Here is a 23,928-nt window from a genome sequence, read left to right on the forward strand (position 1 = left end):
ATTTTCAGGGAAAAAAGTTTACAAAAAAATTAATGTTTCTTTTTTCTTATTTATCATGTATAATTCTGCTATGTTATTAATTTACTGAGCATCATGGGTTATCAAACAACAAAGCACTGTAAAAATTACTAGCAAGGCTCACAGAAGAACACGCACCATTAAAATACAATTATGCAAAAGCAAGTGAAGATACAGACACAAAAAAACAGACAAACAAAAAAACAAGACAATAAAAGCTACAAAGCTCTCTACTGTATGTAAGGAATGTGACTATCTACTTTCTCTTAGTAATGGTCCAGCATACAAAGTAACTTGAATTAATTAAATCAAATTCAATTTTAACAAACTGAATAATTTATTTTACAGTACTGCATATTATTATTCCTTTGAAACAGTCACACAAACTACAGAAAGCCCCACAGCAATTCAAAGAGCAGGTATAATGCAGGCTATGAGTGATCAGCTTAAGGGTGATTAAGCTCTCATTTCCTGGCCTACAAATACAAATGCAGATCAAAACACTAGCAACAAGCTTTTTCAGGAACAGCTATTCAAATGTATGTGATTACATACTGGAACTTAAGCTGTTTGTCAGGTCTAGCACATTATTAGTGATTTAGGTAGGTCTTTCCTCCTGCATGCAAACCTCAGCTGTTTCTGTTGGATAGATGGCATCTGTAGGTAAACACCTGTAAAACAAGGCAAGTGCATGTGGGGGGTGTAGGGAGGGAACTTATCAGTCCAGACAGGTAGTGTTAGAGTGGAATTTGGTGCTGATGAATAACCAATCAAGTAAAGATGTATATTTGGGAAGTCATTCTGTGTTTTCATTGGTCTTGTACAAGAGAACATCTCCTGGTGCCACTGCCAATATGCTGTATCAGCAAGACAGCTGCATGAGACGAGGAAGCTGGCTTCAGTTCTGAATCAATGACAGATACAAAGCATTCCAGCCGTTATCAATCATCCCAGGGATCATCACCAATTCATGTCTGTTTGTGTTTTCTTTACCAGTTTTGGCAGTATTTATATAACCATCCAACATCTTACATAAAGACAGATTTTTAATTTTTTTTTTTGCCCATTGCAAATTGCAAGGAATTTACCATGAAGGTTCCAGAACATCTTGATTACCTGAGAGTTAAGATGGTTTGTATCACAGTATTGTTAAAACACTAGCTATAGGTGTAATATCATTGACCGGAAGGGAATTAATGGGAGATTAAATGTATGTTGTTGAAGTGGTCTGCAAACATCTATTTGAACTTAAAGGAAACCAGTGACGTAATATAACAAAGATTTGATACTTACCCGTGGCTTCCTCCAGCCCCATAAGCACGTCTTAGTCCCTCATCGCCCTCCCACGACTGCCGTTCTGCCACAATCAGCCCTGGTAAATGGTTCAGCGGTGTGAGTCAGGGTCATCTGTGCATGCGGGGCCCTCCTGCACATGCGCAGAAGACCCCGACTGATGCAACTGAACTCAATGTATGGCCAGTTCGACCATTAGCTAGATCCCTTTCTGATCAGGTATGATCACAGGGAGATCTTTCGCCTGGTCACACACTGCACAGCAATTTCCAATAGATTTCAGCAATGTCCCAATGTGCATTAAAAAGTAAACATAAAGTTACAGTAAATGAAAATGACTTATGGTGGTCTAATGCAAGTTATTTACACTGAGAAACAGGCTATGGCTGCTGGTTAAATTATATGGTAAAGACAGGTGTTCTTTAAATCATGTCACATGTAGTCTTTGCAGAAGTTTATCAACAGTTTATGCTCTATGTGGTCAGTGGTTAGATCTAGAAAGAAGCTAGTGAGAAATAATGTACTAAAAGGGTAAAATATTGCTAGGATTCATCTGACAAAGTTTAGAACTCCAATGCTCATAAGCTATGTCATCCTGTTGGAATGATGCCACCTCACCTAATGGAATTGTGATGTGAGGTCTCTCCCTGAACCATCATTGGGGATATAACATTAAAGCGGATCTGAGATGAAAAACTAACTATAACAAGTAACTTGTCTATATATCTTATCTAAAGTTTAGATAGTTTACACAGAAAATCTTGCTGCAAACAGCTTCAATAGAATATGATTGTTTCTTCCTGTGATACAATGACAGCAGCCATGTTGTTTGTAAACATTACAAACAGGCAAGCTTATCTGCATCTTCTGTGAAAAAAACCTATTCCCCCTCCTACTCCCTCCTCCCCTCTGCCTCTGAAATCTCTGGCTAGTAATACCTTCCCCTCCTCCTGCCCAGAGTGAGCTCCCATGAGCCATTGCTACTGTCTGAAAATGCTAAGGCTGTCTGAAAAACTGTGGGCGAGAATTGTTTAGTTTATAGGGAATTAGAGTATTAAAACAAAAACAAAAAAGTATTTGGTATGAGGAATGCCCTATAAACAATAGGAAAGGAATACAATTATGCAATGAAAACATTTTTTATCTCGGATCCACTTTAAGATGACTCTTCACCAGTGGTGTAGCTACCACCTGATTATTACCACCACAGGACCAATAGACCAATAAACAGCTAATACTTTGGTTGAGGAGGGGTCCCATGGGGCCCCTCTGGCCCAAGGGCCCCAATGTGGTCACTACCCCTGCAACCCCTATTTCTACACCACTGCTCTTCGCTATTTTCTTCAGCTTGCCTGCAAAGTCTCATTTTGTGCCTACATGTTGAATATTTGTTTCTCCTTGTAATATTGGTGGCCTAGGGACATTACAACAAACAAACAAACACAGAACATTTATATCGCGCTTTTCTCCTGGCGGACTCAAAGCGCCAGAGCTGCAGCCACTAGGACGCGCTCTATAGGCAGTAGCAGTGTTAGGGAGTCTTGCCCAAGGTCTCCTACTGAATAGGTGCTGGCTTACTTAACAGGCAGAGCCGAGATTCGAACTCAGGTCTCCTGTGTCAGAGGCAGAGCCCTTAACCATTACATTAAATAGCCCACATAAGATACAAGGCTCCATGTAGCTTGTATGTTCAACTCTTTTCTGTAGAAAGAAAGCTTGACTGAAGAGGATTTAATCTTTTTTTGTTTTATTTTATCAGACATTATTGAATATCATTGCAACATTTCATTTTGCTTGTTTTTGTTAAACTGAATTTGAATGATGGACTGGTTGATTAATTTCAGCTTCTAGATCATGTCTTCAAAATAAAGGAAGATACTTGATCTTCATGTGTTCTGAATAAACTGTTTTTATCTCATAGATTTTTTTTTTCCTTCAAAATGATACACTATGCAGTACTAGTCTAAGATAGATTTTTTTGATAAATAAAATACAAGAACATGATCTTTGACAGTTTACTTATTTTGCTTGAAGTACACAAAAAATTATTATGATAAAAATGATGCTACACAAGTGCTTAAATTGTCTAGAGCTGCTAACCACTCTTCTTAAAGGGAACCTTAACTGAACGGGGGGTAAAGAGTTTCACTTACCTGGGGCTATTACCAGCCCCCTGCAGCAGTCCTGTGTCCTCGGAGCCGCTCTGGAATCCTCCGGTCCCCCACTGTCACTTAGTTTCGTTTTTGACGACTCACCAGTCGGCCGGCCGCCATGCGTATTATTGGACGCATTCTCTACTGCAATTAGCGCTGTTGCGGACTGCAACACGTACAAAGTACGCGTATTTAGCCCCAAGTAAGTGAAACTCTTTACCCCCCGTTCAGTTAAGGTTCCCTTTAAGGACATGAATATCTCATGACTTAACAAATATTAAAAGCATTTTGGCGTAATTTATAGGTTCTTTAATGCTCATTGTTAATGCCAATGGTACTTATTCAATTCACTTTTTCTCCTAAGTTTTCTCCTAGGAGATAATTTTTTTTATCTTTTGTTTAAAATAACTTTTCAGTACTCTGTAATTGAAAAAAGTACCAAAAAAAATAGGCAGAAAAGCACAGTCAAAATTATTCTGAGTATTTTTTTTTGCTTGCTGGTGGCTTCAAATACATTATATTAATAAGTTATGAAAATATCACATGGGAGACGACTTAGGAGTAAAAGTGAATTGAATAAGGTACAATAACCATTTTAGTGTTTCTTTAACGTGTTCTAAATCTTAATTTATTCCAAAATTTAACTAGTTCTCAAGCTTAGCTTTCTTAACTGAGAGATTGTTTCTTATGTTTCAATGACATTTCTGCTTCGCTCACCAGTACATCAGACACCTAGAAAACAGAATTGCTCCACATCGCATAATACAGTCTAATGTAATGAGGAAACTTTTTTTTCCTACACACACACACACACACACACACACACACACACACACACACACACACACACACACACACACACACACACACACACACACACACGTCTCCCTAGTTATCGTGTAAAGACATGTTGCCACTCGTGATCCCACCACAGCACACTCCAGTATATCTGCTCAGCAGATGGTAACCACCTCAATCCTGCAGGTGGGGCTTGTGATTTGTATGATCAATAGTTTAGATCGTTTGAATAAATTAATGTACATACTTACCTTGGGAAAGGAAAGCCCCTGGATCCTACAGAGGCTTCCCCTATCCTTTTCCATACCTCTATTCCAGCGCTGGGACCCCCTGAAGTTCCACAGAGCTCACCTGCACTGTGAAGGTGCAGACGGCCTGATCGGCTTGCCAGTATTGTTGAAGAGGAAGGTGACTTGGAAAACCTCTCGAGGATCCAGAGGCTCCCCTCTCCCCAGGTAAGTACCTGAATTGGAAAGTTTTTTTTTTTTCCCTTCAGGGTCCCTTTAAGCAGGGAAACCTCCTTGCAGTCTCCCTCTTAATACTATCTAAAGCCTCTGATGATGTGGTGTGTGCGTCCATAACCCTGCTGTATGGTAGGCTGGGCATGTCCCCTTGGTTCGTCCATTTGTACATCCATTAAAGGACAACTGAAGTGAGAGGGATATTAGAGGCAGAAGAAAAGCAGGACAACCAGACAACTGATATTGCTTAAATGGAAATAAATATGACAGCCTCCATATATACGTCTTGCTTCAGTTGTCCTTTAAGGCCAGTCACAAGTATATTCTGTGCCCAGTGCCCATATAATTTCTTTCCATTACTGGAGAATGTAGTATGAAAATACAGACTGCTAGCTTTTACTTTATTTACAGCACTTTTTTATACAGTCCTATGTTTTTTAAGGGACTAAAAGTAATTACATATTTGACCGTTCAGAAGCTCCATGGTTGGGTGTGCTATCTTTACGACCCATTTAAAAAAAAGCAATTTTCCTAAATGGCATGCAGATATTTTGGCTGTAGTCATTTCTTAGTCCCATATAACAGCAAGTAACAACTGAAGTCTTAATATCTGATCGCTATGCTTGCTTTGTGTCCATGATTCAGAACGCCAAGAATCAGCACAATGGACAGGTAAGTAGCATTTTTAAAGATATCAGAGTATTCCTTTTTTTCCCCCAAGTTTCTTTAAAGAGAATCTGTATTGTTAAAATCGCACAAAAGTAAACATACCAGTGCGTTAGGGGACATCTCCTTTTACCCTCTGTCACAATTTCGCCGCTCCTCGCCGCATTAAAAGTGGTTAAAAACAGTTTTAAAAAGTTTGTTTATAAACAAACAAAATGGCCACCAAAACAGGAAGTAGATTGATGTACAGTATGTCCACACATAGAAAATACATCCATACACAAGCAGGCTGTATACAGCCATCCTTTTGAATCTCAAGAGATCATTTGTGTGTTTCTTTCCCCCTGCAGCTATCTTCCACTGAAGTGTCAGGCTATTTCTTCCTGCAGAGTGCAGACAGCTGTGCCTGTATGTAATTCCTCAGTATGTGAAAGCCCAGCCAGCTCAGAGGAGGATTTATCCAGCTTGTAAAAGATAATAGAACAGAGAGAAGCTGCACTAATCTAAATATCACACAGGCAGTGTGCAGAGAGGGGCCTAGATGGGGGAGTTCATAGCAGAACCACAACACTGAAGAACTTGGCAGCCTTCCAGACACAGGCCTGACAAGTCTGAACAGATAGAGATAAGTTGATTTATAACAGAGATGGTGATAGTAGAACGTGCTGCAGTAAGCCAGAACACATTAGAATAGCTTTTTGAACTTGTAGGATGATAAAAAACAGGATGCAATTTTTGTTACGGAGTCTCTTTAAAGCTTGACAATCATTATAATTCTAACACAGGATTCAATTTTTTTGGCTACTTGCACTACATTTTTAGCATATGAGTTTAAATACAAAACAATAAAAATATATCACATTTTTTTTATAACAATACACAACACTGATTCTTTGTAATGGGGCATAATTCATCTTTCTGTAAGCTCATATTCAACTTCATGCTGTTACAGCATTTTGTTGAGATTTACGCTCACACAAAATCAACCATAGATGGTGGGGGGACCTAAATCTGTGAAGTAAAACAAATAACCAGACTGAATTTGGGCTAAAACATTAGCTAGCTCCCATTTTCTTAGATTAGCCATGGTCATTGCAATTATCCAATACAAGCAAATATCCACAACAGTACACTTCCATTTCAGCCATGGCTGCTATCATACCTATCATACCTATTTAAACTCTGCAAGAAGGTCACTTGTGGCCTAGGTCATTTGGTGCCATTTAATTCCTAAGTGCCATTTATTACAAAGTGCTTTGCAACAACTTACCAAAAATTTACCAAGAATTCACCCAGGAATTCAAACAGGATTTAACAGCCACAGGACTCTGCAGGAAACAACTACTCTGCATCCAGACCTGCCTCCAATGCTGTTGCTCAAAATGCCACTGCTGGACATATGTTACACAACCAAGTAGACTCTTTATGTACACAGGTTTGCTTGCACTAACTGCATACTCATATAAACTGATTAGGGGTTGGAAATTTCCTGATGATAATCATTGACACTTACCTTGTTTACTGCAATTTTTCTTATGTTCTGCCTTTCTGCAAACATCTACAAGTTGCATTGCAACATGCATCCTTCCAGTGTACCACACTCCATATTAATTTCAACTGCTCTGCTTTCCTCACCTTATTCAGCTTCACATGAACTGTTAGCTCTCTTGAAATCTCTCTCTCCCTCCAGCAGCTCAAAAACCACACAAACATTTAAATCTCATTCACATTTGCTTACTCTCTCCCTCCTACTCTTACGTGCAGCTGGTGATATATCACCTAACCCTGGGCCACAGCCTGCTGCTAGACAAGCATCCCCTGCTGACCCACTTCACAGCTCTCTGTCCACAAATAACCTCAACATCCATCCTCGCCCCAACCTTATTTCCATCCATTCCACCCACAAACACATGCTCCCCCTACCCTGCGGTCTCTGGAATGCCAGATCTGTCCGCAATAAACTTACAGCGGTCCACGACCTCTTCCTCACCAAAACCTTCACCATCCTCGCACTCCCTGAGACATGGCTCACCCCCTCTGACTCTGCCGCAAAGGCTGCCCTCTCCTATGGGGGGCTTCACCTCAGTCACACCCCCAGACCAGTCAACAGGCCAGGGGGATGGGTGGGTCTGCTCCTCTCCCCATCCTGCACATTCCGTGTCCTCACTTCACCTTCCTCCATACAATTCACATAATTTGAGGCCCACACTATACGCCTTTACAATCCCCTCCCAGCCATTGTTGCAGTCTTACACCCCCCTCCGGGCTCCACACGACAATTTCTCGACAACTTTGCCTCCTGGCTCCCACACATCCTCTCCTCTGACCTCCCCACCATCATCCTCAGGGATTTCAATATTCCCATCAATGAACCCAAGAACTCTGTTGTGACCCAGTTACTCACCATTGCCAACTCACATGGCCTAGTACAACACACCAACGCCCCCACTCACACTGCATGTCACACTCTCGACATTATATTCACTAAATCCACCACCATTGCAGACCTCGACATCACACCATTTCCACCCTCAGACCATTACCTTCTCACCTTCAACCTCCTCACGGAAGGCACCTCCAAACTACCTGCCCACCCACCTGGTCGATGGCAGCGAGATCTACGCAAGCTCAACCCTGGCGTCCTTGCTGACTCCCTCCATGCCCTCTCCTCCACTCTCCCCACCCTATCCTGTCCTAATCTTGCTGCAGCTCAGTATCACCAAACTCTCTCATCAGCCCTAAGGAAAGCTGCTCCACCAATATTCCGCCACAACCGACCCCCTAATCCCCAGCCCTAGCGCACTACCCATACTCGCAACCTCCAGAGGGAAACACGTGCCACTGAATGAAAATGGAGGAAAACTCGACTAAACCAGGATTTCCTACAGTACAAGACTAACCTGCTGCAGTTCCACACTGCCCTTGCTTATGCGAAGCAGGAATACTTTACCAAGCTCATCGGAGCACAAGCTTCCAATGCCCGGCGTCTTTTTGGCACCTTCAACTCCCTGCTTAAACCCAACCCCCCACCTTCCGTTTCCTCCCTCTCTGCCACAGATTTAGCCACCCACTTCACCAACAAAATAGTCTCCATCCATCAGGAAATATCCAATCTCCAATCTTCACCTCCCACCCGCTCACAACCAACTCCTCCTCCACCATATCCTCCCCTCACCTCACCTCCTTCACTCCTACTACCATTGAGGAAGTCAACCACCTACTGCAGACTTCCCATACCACTACCTCCCCCCTTGACCCTATCCCTTCTGATGTACTTCAGCCTCATTTCACGGATTTGGCCCCAGTCCTCACTACCCTGTTTAACCTCTCCCTATCCACAGGCACCTTCCCCTCAGACTTCAAGCAGGCCACAGTACTGCCCCTGCTTAAGAAACCCTCCCTCGACCCCTCACTACCCTCCAACTACCGCCCGATCTCCCTCCTCCCCTTTGCCTCAAAACTCCTTGAGTGTCTGGTTCACAAACGCCTGACCCAGTACCTCAATGCCAACTCACTACGAGACCCACTGCAATCTGGATTTCGGCCTGCCCACTCAACCAAAATGGCTCTCACCAAAGTGGTCAATGACCTTGCCTTAGCTAAAGCTGAAGGTAAATACTCCATTCTCCTCCTCCTTGACCTTTCAGCAGCTTTTGATACAGTAGATCTTCCCCTACTCCTCCAGTCCCTCCAGTCCATGGGCATTCACGATCTCGCCCTGACCTGGCTTTCATCCTACCTCTCCAAACGCTCATTCACGACCTCTTTCAATGAGTCCTCATCCACCCCCTACCACCTCTCAGTGGGAGTCCCCCAAGGCTCGGTCCTTGGCCCCCTACTGTTCTCCCTATACACATCCTCCATTGGCAAGGTTATCTCCTCCATGGGTTTTAACTATCATCTGTATGCAGATGACACCCAATTCTACCTCCACACCCCTGACTTATCCACCACTACCATGGACAAGGTCTCCTCCTGCCTATCTGCCATCTCCTCCTGGATGTCCGCTAGGTTCCTGAAACTAAATCTAGACAAAACGGAATTTATGATCTTCCCACCCCGGTCATCCCTGGACCTCCCAGATGTGCAGGTCACTGTTAACCACACTACCATTCGCCCTACCTCTCAAGCCCGCTGTCTGGGTGTCACCCTGGACTCCGCACTCTCCTTCACTCTCCACATCCAAAACCTCACAAAGTCCTGCAACTTCCACCTTCGTAACATCTGTAAGATTCGCCCTTTCCTGACCTCTGCCACCACAAAACTCCTTATCCAAGCCCTCATAATTTCCCGCCTCGACTACTGCAATGCCCTTCTGTCTGGTCTCCCTATGACACAAATAGCCCCACTGCAGTCCATCATGAATGCGCCAGCCAGAATTATCCACTCCTCCCATCGCTCCACCAGGGCGGCTCCCCTCCGTGAATCCCTGGCTTCCTATCCAGTCCAGAATCAGATTCAAGATATTGTGTCTGACCTACAAATCCGTCCACAAAACCTGTCCAACCTACATTTCTGATCTTACTCAGAGATACACACTAAGCCGCTCACTCCGCTCCTCCAATGAACTTCGCCTGACTGTCCCCTGCATCACCCGGTCCCGTGCACACCTCCAGGACTACTCAAGAGCCGCTCCAACACTATGGAACTCCCTATCTCCACCCATTAGGTCAGCCCCCTCCTTCAACACCTTCAAGAGGCCCTCAAAATTCACCTTTTCACTCTGGCCTACCACCCCTCACAATTGTTCTAAACCCACAGCTGAACTCTGGTCCCCTACCTCTCGTGTCCCTATCTCTCCCTCTAGATTGTAAGCCTTTGGTGTCCTACCTGATCATGCACCTCCATTACTGTGAACCCATGCTATGCATTTGAGTGAACCTAACTTGCCTAATCTCCATGCTCCCATCCAGTAACTGACTAAGCATTACCTTGTACTCATACTGTGCTGTGTGATCTGGTTTTCTTGTATTCCTGTATTGTCATATTGCTGTATGTCACCCCTAAATAATGTCTGTAACCTAAATTAATGTCCAGCACTGCATAATATGTTGGCGCTTTATAAATACAATAAATAATAATAACAGTATCTGATGTAAAACTTAACATCTGACTTAAAGGAAACCAGAGAAATAAAAAATGTATATATGCCTGGGGCTTCCTCCAGCAATATGACAATACTTTTTCTCCTGAGTTTTCTCCAAGGATATTTTTTTTACCACGTTGTCAATAAAATGCCTTCTAAGCCACCAGCAACCAAGAAAATGCTCAAAATAATTTTGATAGTACTTTTCACCTACTTCTTGGTACTTTTTCAATTGCAAAGTGCTAAAAAAAAGTTATTTTCAAGAAAAGATGAAACATATTTCCTAGCTGAAAACACGAGAGAAAAAGTTAATTGAATAAGGGCAATTGTGCAGTACATGTTGGATGGGACACATACAGTTAAGCATACAGTACATACAATGTATGCTTCACTGCAACTGTTGTCCCGTACCAGGCTGCATATCCCGCATTATTCTGACGGATTCTGACACACTGCACAACTAACGCGCAGATAGTTGTTCCTCATCCTATTAAATTATAATCACATTTGCTATGGGATTATATTATCTGATGCAACACAACATATCAGTTTGAAAGAAGCCTAAGTTCCTTCTTATTATCACTCTTAAAGGCAATCATAGGTAGCTAATAAGAAGCAAAAATAAATACATAGATAAAAGGAACTTGCCATAATTCAACCTCTGAATGGGCAAATTATAATTTTCCAGCACTCAAACAGTACGCAGACTAACTAATGTGTCTCTGCAAAATCTATTCCATTTATTAGCCCACAAATTAAATAAAAAATGAAACTGAGAGGACTGCATTGTGGTGTTTTTGATAAGGGTGGATTCTCCTTTGTGAAGGTCTGTGAGCGTAATATTGCTACTCCCTAAAATACTAGAATAACACCCTCCTGGAATGCCAGTTGTATCTGCTGCAGACAACAAATTAAATATATGGATCAAAAGCTAAAGGATCTTGCGGTTTCTCTGTAATCGCGTGTACAACAGCACTAAAGTCTGGAGGGATATGCTGTGTAGGAGGGCTGGCTCCTAAAGGGGATTGACGTGGAGTCTTTATACATGTCTATTCTCCACCAGGTAGGCTTGGTTGCCAGTACGGTTTTCCTCAATTAACATTTACTTGATGATCCTTTATCCAAGAATAGAACTATTTAGTAGCTCTAAGGGCCCATTCACACACACACGCTTAGTGCTACCATTTTGCATGGGTGATTTTACTGTGATTAGTACAGTAAACATCACTGCTCACACTTCCGCGATTCAGAGCAATTGCGGTCAGTGCTTTATAAGCACTGCAACGCGATCACTACAGAATTGCAGCAAAATGCTGCATGTAACGCGTTTTGCGATTGGCGCTAATCGCAAAACACCCACAATTGGCACCAATCGCAGCAGTGAGATCACTGCCATAGGGTAAAATAGCAATAGAGCTTTGGCGATTAGCGTGAATCGCCTGCTAATCACCGTAGTATGAACGGCCCCTAACTGACGTTGTTCAATAACTTTTTAGTTTTTATTTTTGGTTGCCAATACTTCCAGTAGGTCTGAGATACAATGATGGGGAAGATGGGGTTGCCCCAATATATGCATGTGTGTTTCGGGAGGGATGGAAGTTGTATGGCATGCAGCACTCTGAGACACACATAATGGATATGGCATATAGGTGATATGCTCTTCAATAAATGTCAAATCATACAACTAATATTATTGCTGTGAAAACAAATTATTTTTTTCGTCTTGGCTTTCATTAGAGGGAATAACACTCCCATAAGTGCCATATCAAAAGTTCCTGGCTAGGAAAAAGGTCATTTTCTCTAACTCTTTACATGAACCAGGATGTACACAGGCTGCATTTATTGCTTTTACATGTAAAACCAGTCATGTTTAATGCTGGATAATGTAATATTAGAGTTTCTTACACATGTACCAAAGGTAAAAGCTGTTTTTCTTTTCAGCCTGGAAGGTGACTAGTACTCTGCATCCTGGTTAAATAGAACCTAGTGATGATGAGTCCGGAAGTGATGACGAAACGCGTAAGATAGAGCCAGCAGGTCTGACATTGGCACGCCTACCGGCAAGGAGGGTACGCAATGTACGGGTATCGGAGAGAAACTACCGCCGCACCAGAATTACAGTGAGCTAGCGGGACACCGCAGATGAGACATGGAAACCAAATGGACAGCAGGGCAGATTGATATGTGCTTGATAAAAAGCAAGGACGCGTAAGTACAATTCATGTGCGCAATTGGAAGCTAACTTTTTAACAGTGCTACGCAATGTTGTTTTTATGTTTGCTTTTCATGGATTAAAGGGGAATTTTGATACATAGAAGATTGTGATCTGTTTAGTGGTCGTTTATATGCAGCAGTGAGGAACTTCAATAAACACTTGATCCACCCGCAGACTGAGGTGGTCTGGATCTGAGCTGCTGGTGGAAGGGGGTGTGCAGTGAACCCACAATAGTGATGAGCATGGTGTGATTCACAAACACTGGGAGATGCATGCTTGATGTGCAATGAAGGAAGTTTGAATGCCTATGCAGTATTACACTATGAGAGATTGCTCTTATTGATTGTAGGATTTGAGGAGAGAGCAGCAGGACTGTCATATTGAATCTAGTTTATTATTGGAGCGCTAGTGATATGAAAAAAATAAGAAAATTTGATTTGTTAAGAGTGGAAAAAATAAAATTAATTTTACTACTTTTTTTCCCCAGAAAACTGCAAATTTTGCCTTACATCTGTAAAAGTCATTGCAAAAGGTTAACCTATAAAAGCCACCACCACCACAATGATTTTAGAAGTGTATAAAGCTATATAGAAGCTGGTACGCTTCCTTCTGGCTCCAGTGTTCTGATGCATCCAGACATGTTTTCTATACCTTCTTTGTATAAAAAAAAAAAAGTTTTGCACTAGGGGCCAAACTGACTCCTTACCAATTATTTACTGCTCTCTGGAACACGGGAGAAAATACTCTAAAACAGGCTCAATGATGTATAAGTCAGTCTATAGATAAGGTCTGTCTGATTTAGTCATACATTCCCTAGAAGTCAGTTATCATTAATTGTAGAGAAGAGTGAAAAATGCTACTCTTGTGGCTGAACAACAATCTGTATACTATGCTTGATGGTCAATATCTGTGTTGTTATTAAGGTGCGACTGAAGTAAGAATAATATCCCATCAGAGCGTTCGGGTCTCTGAATCATAGGCCAAATGATGCATGACTTACCTTGAAACTGAGTAAATTTGATGGTCCCCATCCTTTCTCCATTTCTAAATACAACTTGTCCCTAAAAAGAAAGGGAAAAGAAAACAGTTTTGAAGTCTAGGTTATAGTGTTTTTCCTTACATTTGTAAACACATAATTAACACAGATGTCTAAAAGCACCATGCAGTGGCATAACTAAGGAGGTTAGGGTCCGGTGCCAGTTTTACGTGTGGCCCCAAGCACTTTATTGAAATGGAGCCCCAAAACCCACCAAGGGCAGCTGCAGTGTTAGAGAGGTGTATTTAGAGTAAGGAATCAGTCTTTTAGGTGTTACCACTATGCAATACACATATTGGGCTCTATTCACAAACCATTACCGCATTCGGTAATGCTGAAAACAGCTGATTTTACCGATCACCTTCCTAAGTTACAATTTCCTCTGTTCCAGTGCGGTTGCAAACTCTGCATCCTATTGCCACACCACTGGCACCATGGTAAGCAATGTTCATCCTTTTATTACTATACTGTATATGCCTATTTGTAGAGTAGGCTTGAAATACTATGTACACTGTAACATACTGAGATAATGATAGCACTATGTAAATAAATGTAATACCATAAACAAGGTCCTCAGAAGTCTGCCACAACCTCTGAAGTGGATAATGATATACTAAAACAAATGTGGCTGTGTCGCCTCATGTTAACCTTTGGTGATAAGTAAAACATGTTTATAATATGTTTACTAGTTACACCAGGGAAGCAGATATTGGGATTAGCATGTTAAGGCTTCTACCAACTGATGGATCTAACCAGCAGTTCTGTTCATCTTTCACTTTTTGCTATGATCTCACCTTCTGGTTAAAACCAACTAGTATGTTGAGAAAACAGTTTTTTAAGATTATATCTACAGGTAGTACCTCCAGCTACCTAGCAACCAGTTTTCCAGTGACAGCTCTAAAACAGACCAAGAGTGGGATTCCTTTTTTTAACTCTACCATAATGAAATGGAATCCATCGGACTAAATTATTATTGTAATGCAATTGATATGTTATTATGACAAGTCAGGTCATGTAAATAACAGAGGTATTGGGATGTAAAGAAAATGTGTAACAATAATATGAAGACAAAAATGACATACTCCTAGGGAGAATCTGCAAGTACGGTAGAGTGCCCACAAGGTGCAGAGACAATCAACAACAGTTTACAGAGGCTTCCTCCATCCTCCTTGCTCCCACCAATCCAATGTGTTGGGACGCTCTATACTTATACTTAGAGTTTGCCGACTATGTTCTTGTAGCCGCATTCAGTCCATGTACAAGTGCAGTCGCACTGCGCAGGTTCAAGTATGGCCTGTGCCTCTGTAGTAACTTGGAGCCACTAGGGCATGGCTTTTTCCACCATGCTACTGTGCAGGCCTGGGTCATACTTGCACCTACACAGTGCGGCCATGCTTGTGCATGGATGGGAGCATGGCCCTGAAGTAGAAAAGTGTCCCGGCAAGCATTGGTGGGGCTTTAGTGGATCGGAGAAGACTTTGGATCTTCTAGAAACTTCCCTACTAGTAGGTAAATATCTACCTTTACAATCCACCCCCAGGATTCCATGTATTACTGTAATAAAACACCCCAGTGGAATTATTTTAACACATAAAAAAAAAAACAACCTCAAAATGATTTAGGGCTAGTTCACATGAACGCTTGGCAGGTGTTTACTGCAATGTGTCTGGAACTTGTCGGTAAACACTCCCATTCAAGTCAATGGGAGCGTTTGTATCAATCGGTGGGTATCATTTGCATGAACACAGCATTCCGATCCCAATTGTCCCTGTCATTTCAGGTGACCCTGGAAGCCTCATGCGGCTTCTAGGGTTGATTAACCACCGTGTCTTCATGTCCCCCTGAACGGGACGGAAAACCCTGATCGCGACGGGACACCACCGATTGCCACATCAAGCCACACAATTAGTTTTAAGAAACGACTTCTGAGTAGTCAAGGGCTTTCAAGTTATTCCAATATAAATACTGTACTCATCTTAGGCTGGAAGCAAACCTGTTTGAATTCAGTGCGTTTTTCCGCAGAACAGAAGATGCACATGAAGTCGCATATAATGAAAGTCTGTGGACTACATTTGCAAATTGCAGCTCTCTGCGACTTGCAATTTACCATTTTAACTCTTTGCTGACCGCTCCACGCCAATTGTCGTGAACGCAGCGGCAGCCCCAGGACCGCTGAACGGCAACTGGCGTGAAGTCCTGGGATGGGGTTTTGCAGGAGGCCGCACGCGCATATCTCTGCTTGAATGACGAAGCTCCGCTCTGTCATCAGTCTCCCAGCAGTAATCGCCGCTAGGAGACTGTTAGACAGCAAAACCGCCGTCTATTTACAATGTATAGCGATGCGATCTAAGGTATTGTGTGCATTTTAATGCATTTGCGGTTCGCATATACATTTTGCATGCGTCTTTAGATTTCCATTTATGCAAATCACTTGGAAGACAGCAGGAAGCAAAAATACTGTAAAACATTTTTTCTAGAAAACGCATATAAAAACACATGGGAAACACAGGAAAACCGCATACCATAGCGTTCCCATTGACTTTCATTATGTGGGTTTTGGCAGCTTTCCTACATAATATGCAACAAAATCAGCGTTTTTGAAAATGCATAGAAAACGCATATACATTTTTATATGCGTTTTTTCCTGTGGCCCATAGACTTCCATTAGTGGCAAAAATGCAGTGTTTCATGTAACGCTAGCGTTTCTTCTGTGTGTGCACCCAGTCTTAAAGGGAACCTGAAGTGAGTAAAATTATTTAAAATAAACACATGATGTACCTGCAAATGAATATTGCATTCTAACCTCACCATCAGTTCGTCTCAGAAGCTCACCATTTTCTTCTTAAAGTGATCCCTTCTAGTTCTGACAATATTTTGTCAGAACTGAAATATACCAGGTGCTGTCAGTTATATCTCAGAAGCTGTTAGTTACAACTTAATGTGCAAGGTAATGTCCATGTTTCCCTGTGGCTCAAATGGGTGATAGTACAGTTTAACAGTATGCTGACCCAGTAGCTTTTATTTTCAGGTCAGGTTCTCTTTAATGTCTATATGATTAGGTGAAACCTGTATGCATGCTTCAGACATCCTGAGATGCTAGACAGCTGTATCCAGCCACAGTTGCAGCCACCCAGTTTAGTATTATTTTTATGACACCATTTTAGTATACTCATTATTCTCTTTAAGGCATGAGTGTGTAAGTCTCAGCACAGCTACTTCTTGCATTACCAGGGCAAATGCTCATTCTCGAGATGGCCCGAACCTAACTTCCGCAATAGATTTCAATGGGGAGGCAAACTTTGAAAATTAGAAACACTTATGCTGGCCAGAAAAGTGATGGAAAAGATTTTTCAAGCGGTCTAACATTTGAGTTTTTGCATGGATGAGTGGAATGGATGGCAAAAGTCCCGGGGAAAAATCTGGATTTGAAGCAAAGCAGTATTTTTAGGGCAGAAATCACATTGAATGCTAAATTGCAGGCCTAAAGTGCTTTAAAACATCTTGCATGTGTATGCATCAATCAGGGAGTGTAATTAGAGTACTGCTTCACACTGACACACCAAACTCACTGTGTAACACACTGCAAACACCTGTTTGTGTAGTGACGGCCGTGCTGGACTGGTGCGCACCATGACGAGAGTGCAGGTGATGGCGGCTTTCAGCCCATATGGGCGCCGGGCTGAGGTAGCCGAATGACAGAACAGTGACTGTCCGTCCAACTGATCAAATTTGGTCTGTCCACAATGAAGCAATGACCTTATTATCGTGGGTGTGCCCCCCCTCCCGAGAAACTCATATAGCCGGCGGTTATTGCTTCATTGTGATACGCAAGCCCCTTTACCGCGGCAAGGTAATGATCACGAAGGGAAATTGGCACATGTACATGCCTTTTGTTTTGTTGTTGCAGCTGCAGTGCAGCCAGAAAAATTAGGCAGGCATGTACACGCACCAGAAAAATTATTATCGAATCCACCTGGAGTCCTGGACCCTGTTGGTGGTGGCAGAGAAGGCAGTCAACCGGCCTGCGGGCAGAGATGCTGTGTGGGGAGCGACTTAGTCTTGGGGCAGGCAGTCACACGGCGTGCAGGCAGAGAGGCTGTGTGTGGGGACTGACTTAGTCTTCGGGCAGGCCTGAGCGTGCTTTGCAGACCAGGCATCCGTGGTCAGATGGACCCTTGACCCAACGCTGTGTGCCAGAGATGTCACCACTTGCCTTTCAACATCACGGTACAGTTTAGGTATCGCCTTTTTTGAGAAAAAATTGCGGCCTGGTATCTTCCACTGCGGTGTATGGCTTTGCTTTTGTGTGCTGCTTTTCCTCAGGTGGTCATCCCATTGCAGTTTGTGCTTTATAATCATGTGCCTTCATAAGGTAGTTGTCCCTACGCGGGTCTTGGTCTTTCCATGGCTTAATTTTCGATAGCAGAGAGTACAGATGACATTGCTCTCATCTGAGGAAGACACACAAAAATTTCCACACCGCTGAGCCCTGTGGTGATGGCACTTTGGTGGTGGCGGCCGACTGAGTGTTAAGTGGGGTGCCAGAATCAGAGCAGGAGGAGGAAGATATGTCACGCTTCCGTGCGGAAGCTGAGAAAGATGAAGTGTTCTGTGTTAAATAGTCTACTACGTCCTGACAATATTGGTGGTTGATGGCACGTGCCTTCTTCTGAACACTGTACTGTGGTCGAGGGCCGCATGACATCACGACAGCGCAACCTCGAACAGTCCTTCCAGGTGGCCTGCCTCTGCCTTTTGTTTTGTCCATATTGGGGGAGGGGGATGAAGTGAAAGGTATGCACTGACTTGACTAATACAATGTGCAGTTACACAGGTGCAGTTAACAGGTATGCACGGAGTGGTATATCACACTGTGTGCACTCATGTAGGTAAGTGGGTGCACTGAACACAACAGGTAGGTATATGCAGTGATGGGTATTATAATGTGCACCTGTCACACACAGACAGGTACCGGACAGGCACAGTGACACTGCGTGCGCTCACGTAGGTAGGTGGGTGCTCTGAGGTGAATAACAGGTAGGTATATGCAGTGATGGGTATTATAATGTGCACCTGGCACAGTAGTAATTACACCACCAAGGGGCCAAAGGCCAGCTGCGGCTAGTGTTGGGCAAACAGTGTTCGCCACTGTTCGGGTTCTGCAGAACATCACCCTGTTCGGGTGATGTTCGAGTTCGGCCGAACACCTGATGGTGTTCGGCCTTTTAAGTTCAGGTTCGCCCCGAACTACTAATTGGCTGCCGAACAGGGCTCTGTTCGGCCGAATACTGCCCCCCTATGGGGTCGCAGGCATAAGGGGGAGCATGCCCCGATCGCGGGGGGGGGTCGGAAATTCCCCCCACCCCCTCCGCTAGCGCTCCCCCCTCTGCCTGCTTCCCTATACAAAAGTTTCAGGAAGTACCGGTCCGGTGGTAGTGGGTGGCTGGCAGTGGGCGGCACTGTGAAGTGAGTGACTGAGGAGGAGGAGTCCGGAGAGTGACGCGTTGAGGGAGGCCGGGCAGCGGACGGTTCAGCAGTAGTACCGTACTACTGCTGAACCGCCCGCTGCCCGGCCTCCCTCAACGCGTCACTCTCCGGACTCCTCCTCCTCAGTCACTCACTTCACAGTGCCGCCCACTGCCAGCCACCCACTACCACCGGACCGGTACTTCCTGAAACTTTTGTATGGGGAAGCGGGCAGAGGGGGGAGCACTAGCGGAGGGGGTGGGGGGAATTTCCGACCCCCCCCCCCGCGATCGGGGCATGCTCCCTCCTTATGCCTGCGACCCCATAGGGCCCCCAAAAGCGGGATGTTCGGGGAGTTCGGGGTTCGGCCCGAACATGCCGAACATTGCGGCCATGTTCGGCGAACTTTCCTGAACCCGAACATCCAGGTGTTCGCCCAACACTAGCTGCGACTGACTGGCAGGGCTGCAAGTGGGCCAGACAAAACAAAAAAAATAGATCACAAGAACAAGATTAGCTCTCAAAAGAGCTGTTGATGGGTGCTTTTTTATCAGTAAGAATCAGGAGGGAGCAAGCTAACAAGCCTACAAGAGCCTAACTAAGCTTTACCTATGAGAGTCTGCAGCAGCTCTCCCTTCTCTAATTACTGCAGGCACACGAGTGAGTGAAAAGCCTGACGCTGCCTGCCTTTTATAAGGTGGGGGCTCCAGGAGGGAGTGTAGCCTGATTGGCTACAATGTGCCTGCTGACTGTGATGTGGAGGGTCAAAGTTGACCCTAATGATGCACTATGGGGGCAAATCGAACTTCCGGAAGTTTGCGGCTCTCCGCGAACGTGAACCACGGAAGTTCGCCGGGAACCGTTCGCCGGCGAACCGTTCAGGCCATCTCTAGCTCATTCCTCTCAATCAATACTAAACAAATCAGCCCTTAGAGTAAAGATTAACAATGTTACAGACATATCTGAAATACTTTGCTTTCTAATCGAACACCTGAGATTCCAATTACTATTACAAGAGTGATGCCATGGTATTGGCAAAGGAAGTGAAAGTACTTCCCAAATATAGACACAGACAGTGATAAAAATAACTGTCAAGCGGACCACTTAGAAAAAGTCAGCAATAAAACGGTAATAATATTTTATGCTTCTGCATTCTGTCAAAAACTAAAAAGGTATGAGTAAAGGTTCATGTTAGATAACAACCATACATTACAGCAACCATCAGCAGCACATGCTTACAGTAATCATGGGCTATTTAGGATGGTGTATTTAATAAATACACAAATTATTTACGAAGTAATTGATGAGTAACGTACAGTTCCTGATGCAGCTATAATGACAACTCTGTTTAATATAAGGGTCAGATAATGACTAAGTAGTTAGTGCTCTTACAGTTTTAGAGTCCAGGGTTCCACTGCTACCAAACACACTATCTGCGTGGAAATACCAGGAACTTACAGGAAAAGACAAATATCCTTGTTCTTTCACAAAGTGCTCTGGCATGGGTGAAACAGATGCCAGGCATGAGCAGCCTTTTATCTGTTTGTCCAGATGCCTATTTTAATGTAATTCAACAAAGCAGCCTTTTCATCAGCTGCAGTGTAGAGTATTTTTCTCTCTCTTGTGAGTGTGGACTATCTGCATGGAGTTTATATGTGGCAGAGTTTTTTTTTCAGAGGCTCATGTTTTCTATCATATCCCCAGAAAGCTTACTGGTTACCTATGCTCTTTTGGGCTTACTGAATGCACCCTAAATAGCTCTCCTTAGCTACCAAAACACTTAGGTTTTATAGAAGAAAAGTGCTATAAAAATGTTAGCAGTTTCTTTTTTTTTTAAACCAAAGCTTGGCAACTCCTGCAAGCAGCTTGGTGGCGCATCCATGTTGGTTATATAGACTATTAGTCTGTCTGTGCAGGTACTTGTACATAAATTAGCATATGTAAGTTCAGAACTTTTCACACACTCTTCTGTCCCTTAGACAACTGTTTGAAGACATGTTCTACTCTTTACTTAAAGAGGAACTCCAGTGAAAATAATGTAATAAAAAAAGTGCTTCATTTTTACAATAATTATGTATAAATGATTTAGTCAGTGTTTGCTCATTGTAAAATCTTTCCTCTCCCCGATTTACATTCTGACATTTATTACATGGTGACATTTTTACTGTGGGCAGGTTATGTAGCTGCTGCTAGCTGTTTTGGCTATTAGAGACAGCTGTAAACAGCTAATTCCTGTCTGTGAACCTTGTTACATTGTAACAAACTGCCAAAAGTACCGCGGTACTCAGAGCTTCTTGTGGGAGGGGTTTCAGCACAAAATCAGTCATACAGCGCCCCCCGATGGTATGTTTGTGAAAAGTAATATATTTCTCATGTAAAAGGGGGTATCAGCTACTGATTGGGATAAAGTTCAATTCTTGGTTGGAGTTTCTCTTTAAGATAATAAAATATCCTTTACACAAGAACAGCCATGATTACCAAAATTAATTACATTTCTTGGTGTTACACAATGCTCTTTCCAAGAAATACTGTGTGGCATACAGGAAATACTTTTAATATACATTGCAGTGCTGACTGGACAGGTTGAAAGGGAAGCAGTTAAAACCACAATATATAATCCATTTCAGCTGTTCAGTAGAATGATGAACACAATCATATAATCAAATTTGTCATAAAAATGAACAAACCATTAAACCAACCATTTGAAAAGATCACATTGTGTATGGCCACCTTTAGATCCGGATGCATTAAACTCTTTTATTTAAAGGAGTAATATGGCAAAAAAATTTAAAATTTAAAATATGTGCAAACATAGACAAATAAGAAGTACGTTTTTTTCAGAGTAAAATAAGCCATAAATTATGTTACTCCTATGTTACTGTTACTTACAGTAGGTAGTAGAAATCTGACAGAAGCGACAGGTTTTGGACTAGTCCATCTCTTCATAGGGGATTCTCTATATAGATATTCCCTAAAAAGGATTTAAACAATGATGCTGGCCAGCTTCCCAGCTCGCTACAGTTTTTTGGCTGTTTGACAGAGCAACTGCCATTCACTAAGTGCTTTTGAAAATAAATAAATCCCTGAGAATCCCCTATGAAGAGATGGACTAGTCCAAAACCTGTCACTTCTGTCAGATTTCTACTACCTACTGTAAGTGACAGCAACATAGGAGAAAAGTAATGTATAGCTAATTTTACTCTGGAAAAAACATACTTCTTATATGTATATGTTTGCACATATTTTAAATTTTAAAAGTTTTTGCCATAGTGCCCCTTTAACCACTGATTTTCAGTGTCTGCAGTTAAACCAAGCTTGGGGAGAATAATAATTGCAGGAACAGCCCAGGCAAGTGCATAGGTCTGTCACGCTCTCTTCCTGTTCTTTTCAGAATTAGTGGTGACTTGGGGAACAGGGGAAAGACATTTTAATGCAAACTTAATTAATTTAGTTTGTAACCATAATCAGGAAACGTAATTTTGCAATTATGCTTAATTTTGTGTAATTTATGCATACTTTTATGCCGATTTTATTGGTTATAGCAAAGACCTCATACATTCTATCGTCACCAGAATCTATTTTAAAATTCAAAGAAGAAATGTTTTTTAAACTCAGTTCAATGACATTTTGCTGAGTTTAAAAAAAAAATCTCAAAAACTACAAGGTCTTTTTGAAAATTCTTTTTGTTTACTTGTTCCTACTCTTCCCATTAACATATGTAGCAATTTTTGTGACAATAGCATGTAAGGGGGCTTTGCTATTAATTGCTAAAATCAACACAAAATTACACAAAATTACGGGATTCTGCAAAATAAATGGAATTTCCAAATCGTAATTACGGTATGTATTGCCATAAATGAAGTTATGTGTAATTGTAATTAACAGATTACAATCATCACTAGTTTTGAGTGACTTTATTATTATTATTTTTTTTTTTGCTTCAAAATGATTGTATAAAATGAGATGAGTAAAACATGAGCTGAGATAATTTGGAAGAAAGGTTTCAATTTTTATTTTATTAATGGAAGTGAATGACTCTGAACTGTCTTCAAATTGCATAACTTAAATCTTATCTTGCTTGTATCCATAGTCTATAGTAGATAAAAAAAGAAAACAATATTGATGAAAAGTAAAAATATAATAATAAGATGTGTTGGCATTCAATCTGTACCATTAATATCACAGCTAACAGCTTATTCCACTCTGACTACACTATAACTGTAAATGATTTTGCATTCATGCCTGTGAGCTAATATGGCCCTGGTAATCTGTCAGGAAGACTGTTGCTGGTGCAGCTGAGGTCCCAATCCACTGCTGGAGGCCCCCATTGCCCTCTTCCGGAAAGCAGTGCTATTTCCAGGGCAAGCCTGATCCTGTGTGTCATGCTGCAGAGGTATGCCTCTGAACTGGCACAGCTTTCAGGAGTGGGATTGGGACAATGGCCGCCTCCAGTGCTGTTGAGAACCATGGCTTTTCATATGTTGAAATCATTGGTATTACATTCCTTTTTTTTTTTTTTATCACATTTGCACTTTACACCACAAGCTTTCTAAGGCAAAAATATTTTAAGTTTTCTTGGTATGATAAAAGTGTTCCATTCAGAACACATTTATTTGTATTTTAATGTAGTAGTTTTAGCCATCATAAAATGATGGGCTATAAGAACAATAACAGTTGTTAAGTATGCTGCTTACTAGGGATGCTCGGAAAATTCCGCTGAATTATGAATTCCGTGA

General features: G+C 42.3%; 1 protein-coding gene across 2 annotated transcripts in view; it reads right to left on the reverse strand.

Moving 5' to 3' along the window:
* The window catches only part of GABBR2 (gamma-aminobutyric acid type B receptor subunit 2), an 842,117-nt gene that overhangs the window by 306,476 nt on the left and 511,713 nt on the right, over positions 1 to 23,928 (reverse strand). For both annotated transcript variants that reach the window (XM_068236712.1, XM_068236713.1), the window contains exon 8: positions 13,691 to 13,751. In XM_068236712.1, the coding sequence (XP_068092813.1) occupies positions 13,691 to 13,751 (61 nt within the window). The remainder of the gene's footprint in view (positions 1 to 13,690; positions 13,752 to 23,928) is intronic.

This window comes from Hyperolius riggenbachi, chromosome 5 (genome assembly GCF_040937935.1).
Source record: "Hyperolius riggenbachi isolate aHypRig1 chromosome 5, aHypRig1.pri, whole genome shotgun sequence".
NCBI classification, from domain to species: domain Eukaryota; kingdom Metazoa; phylum Chordata; class Amphibia; order Anura; family Hyperoliidae; genus Hyperolius; species Hyperolius riggenbachi.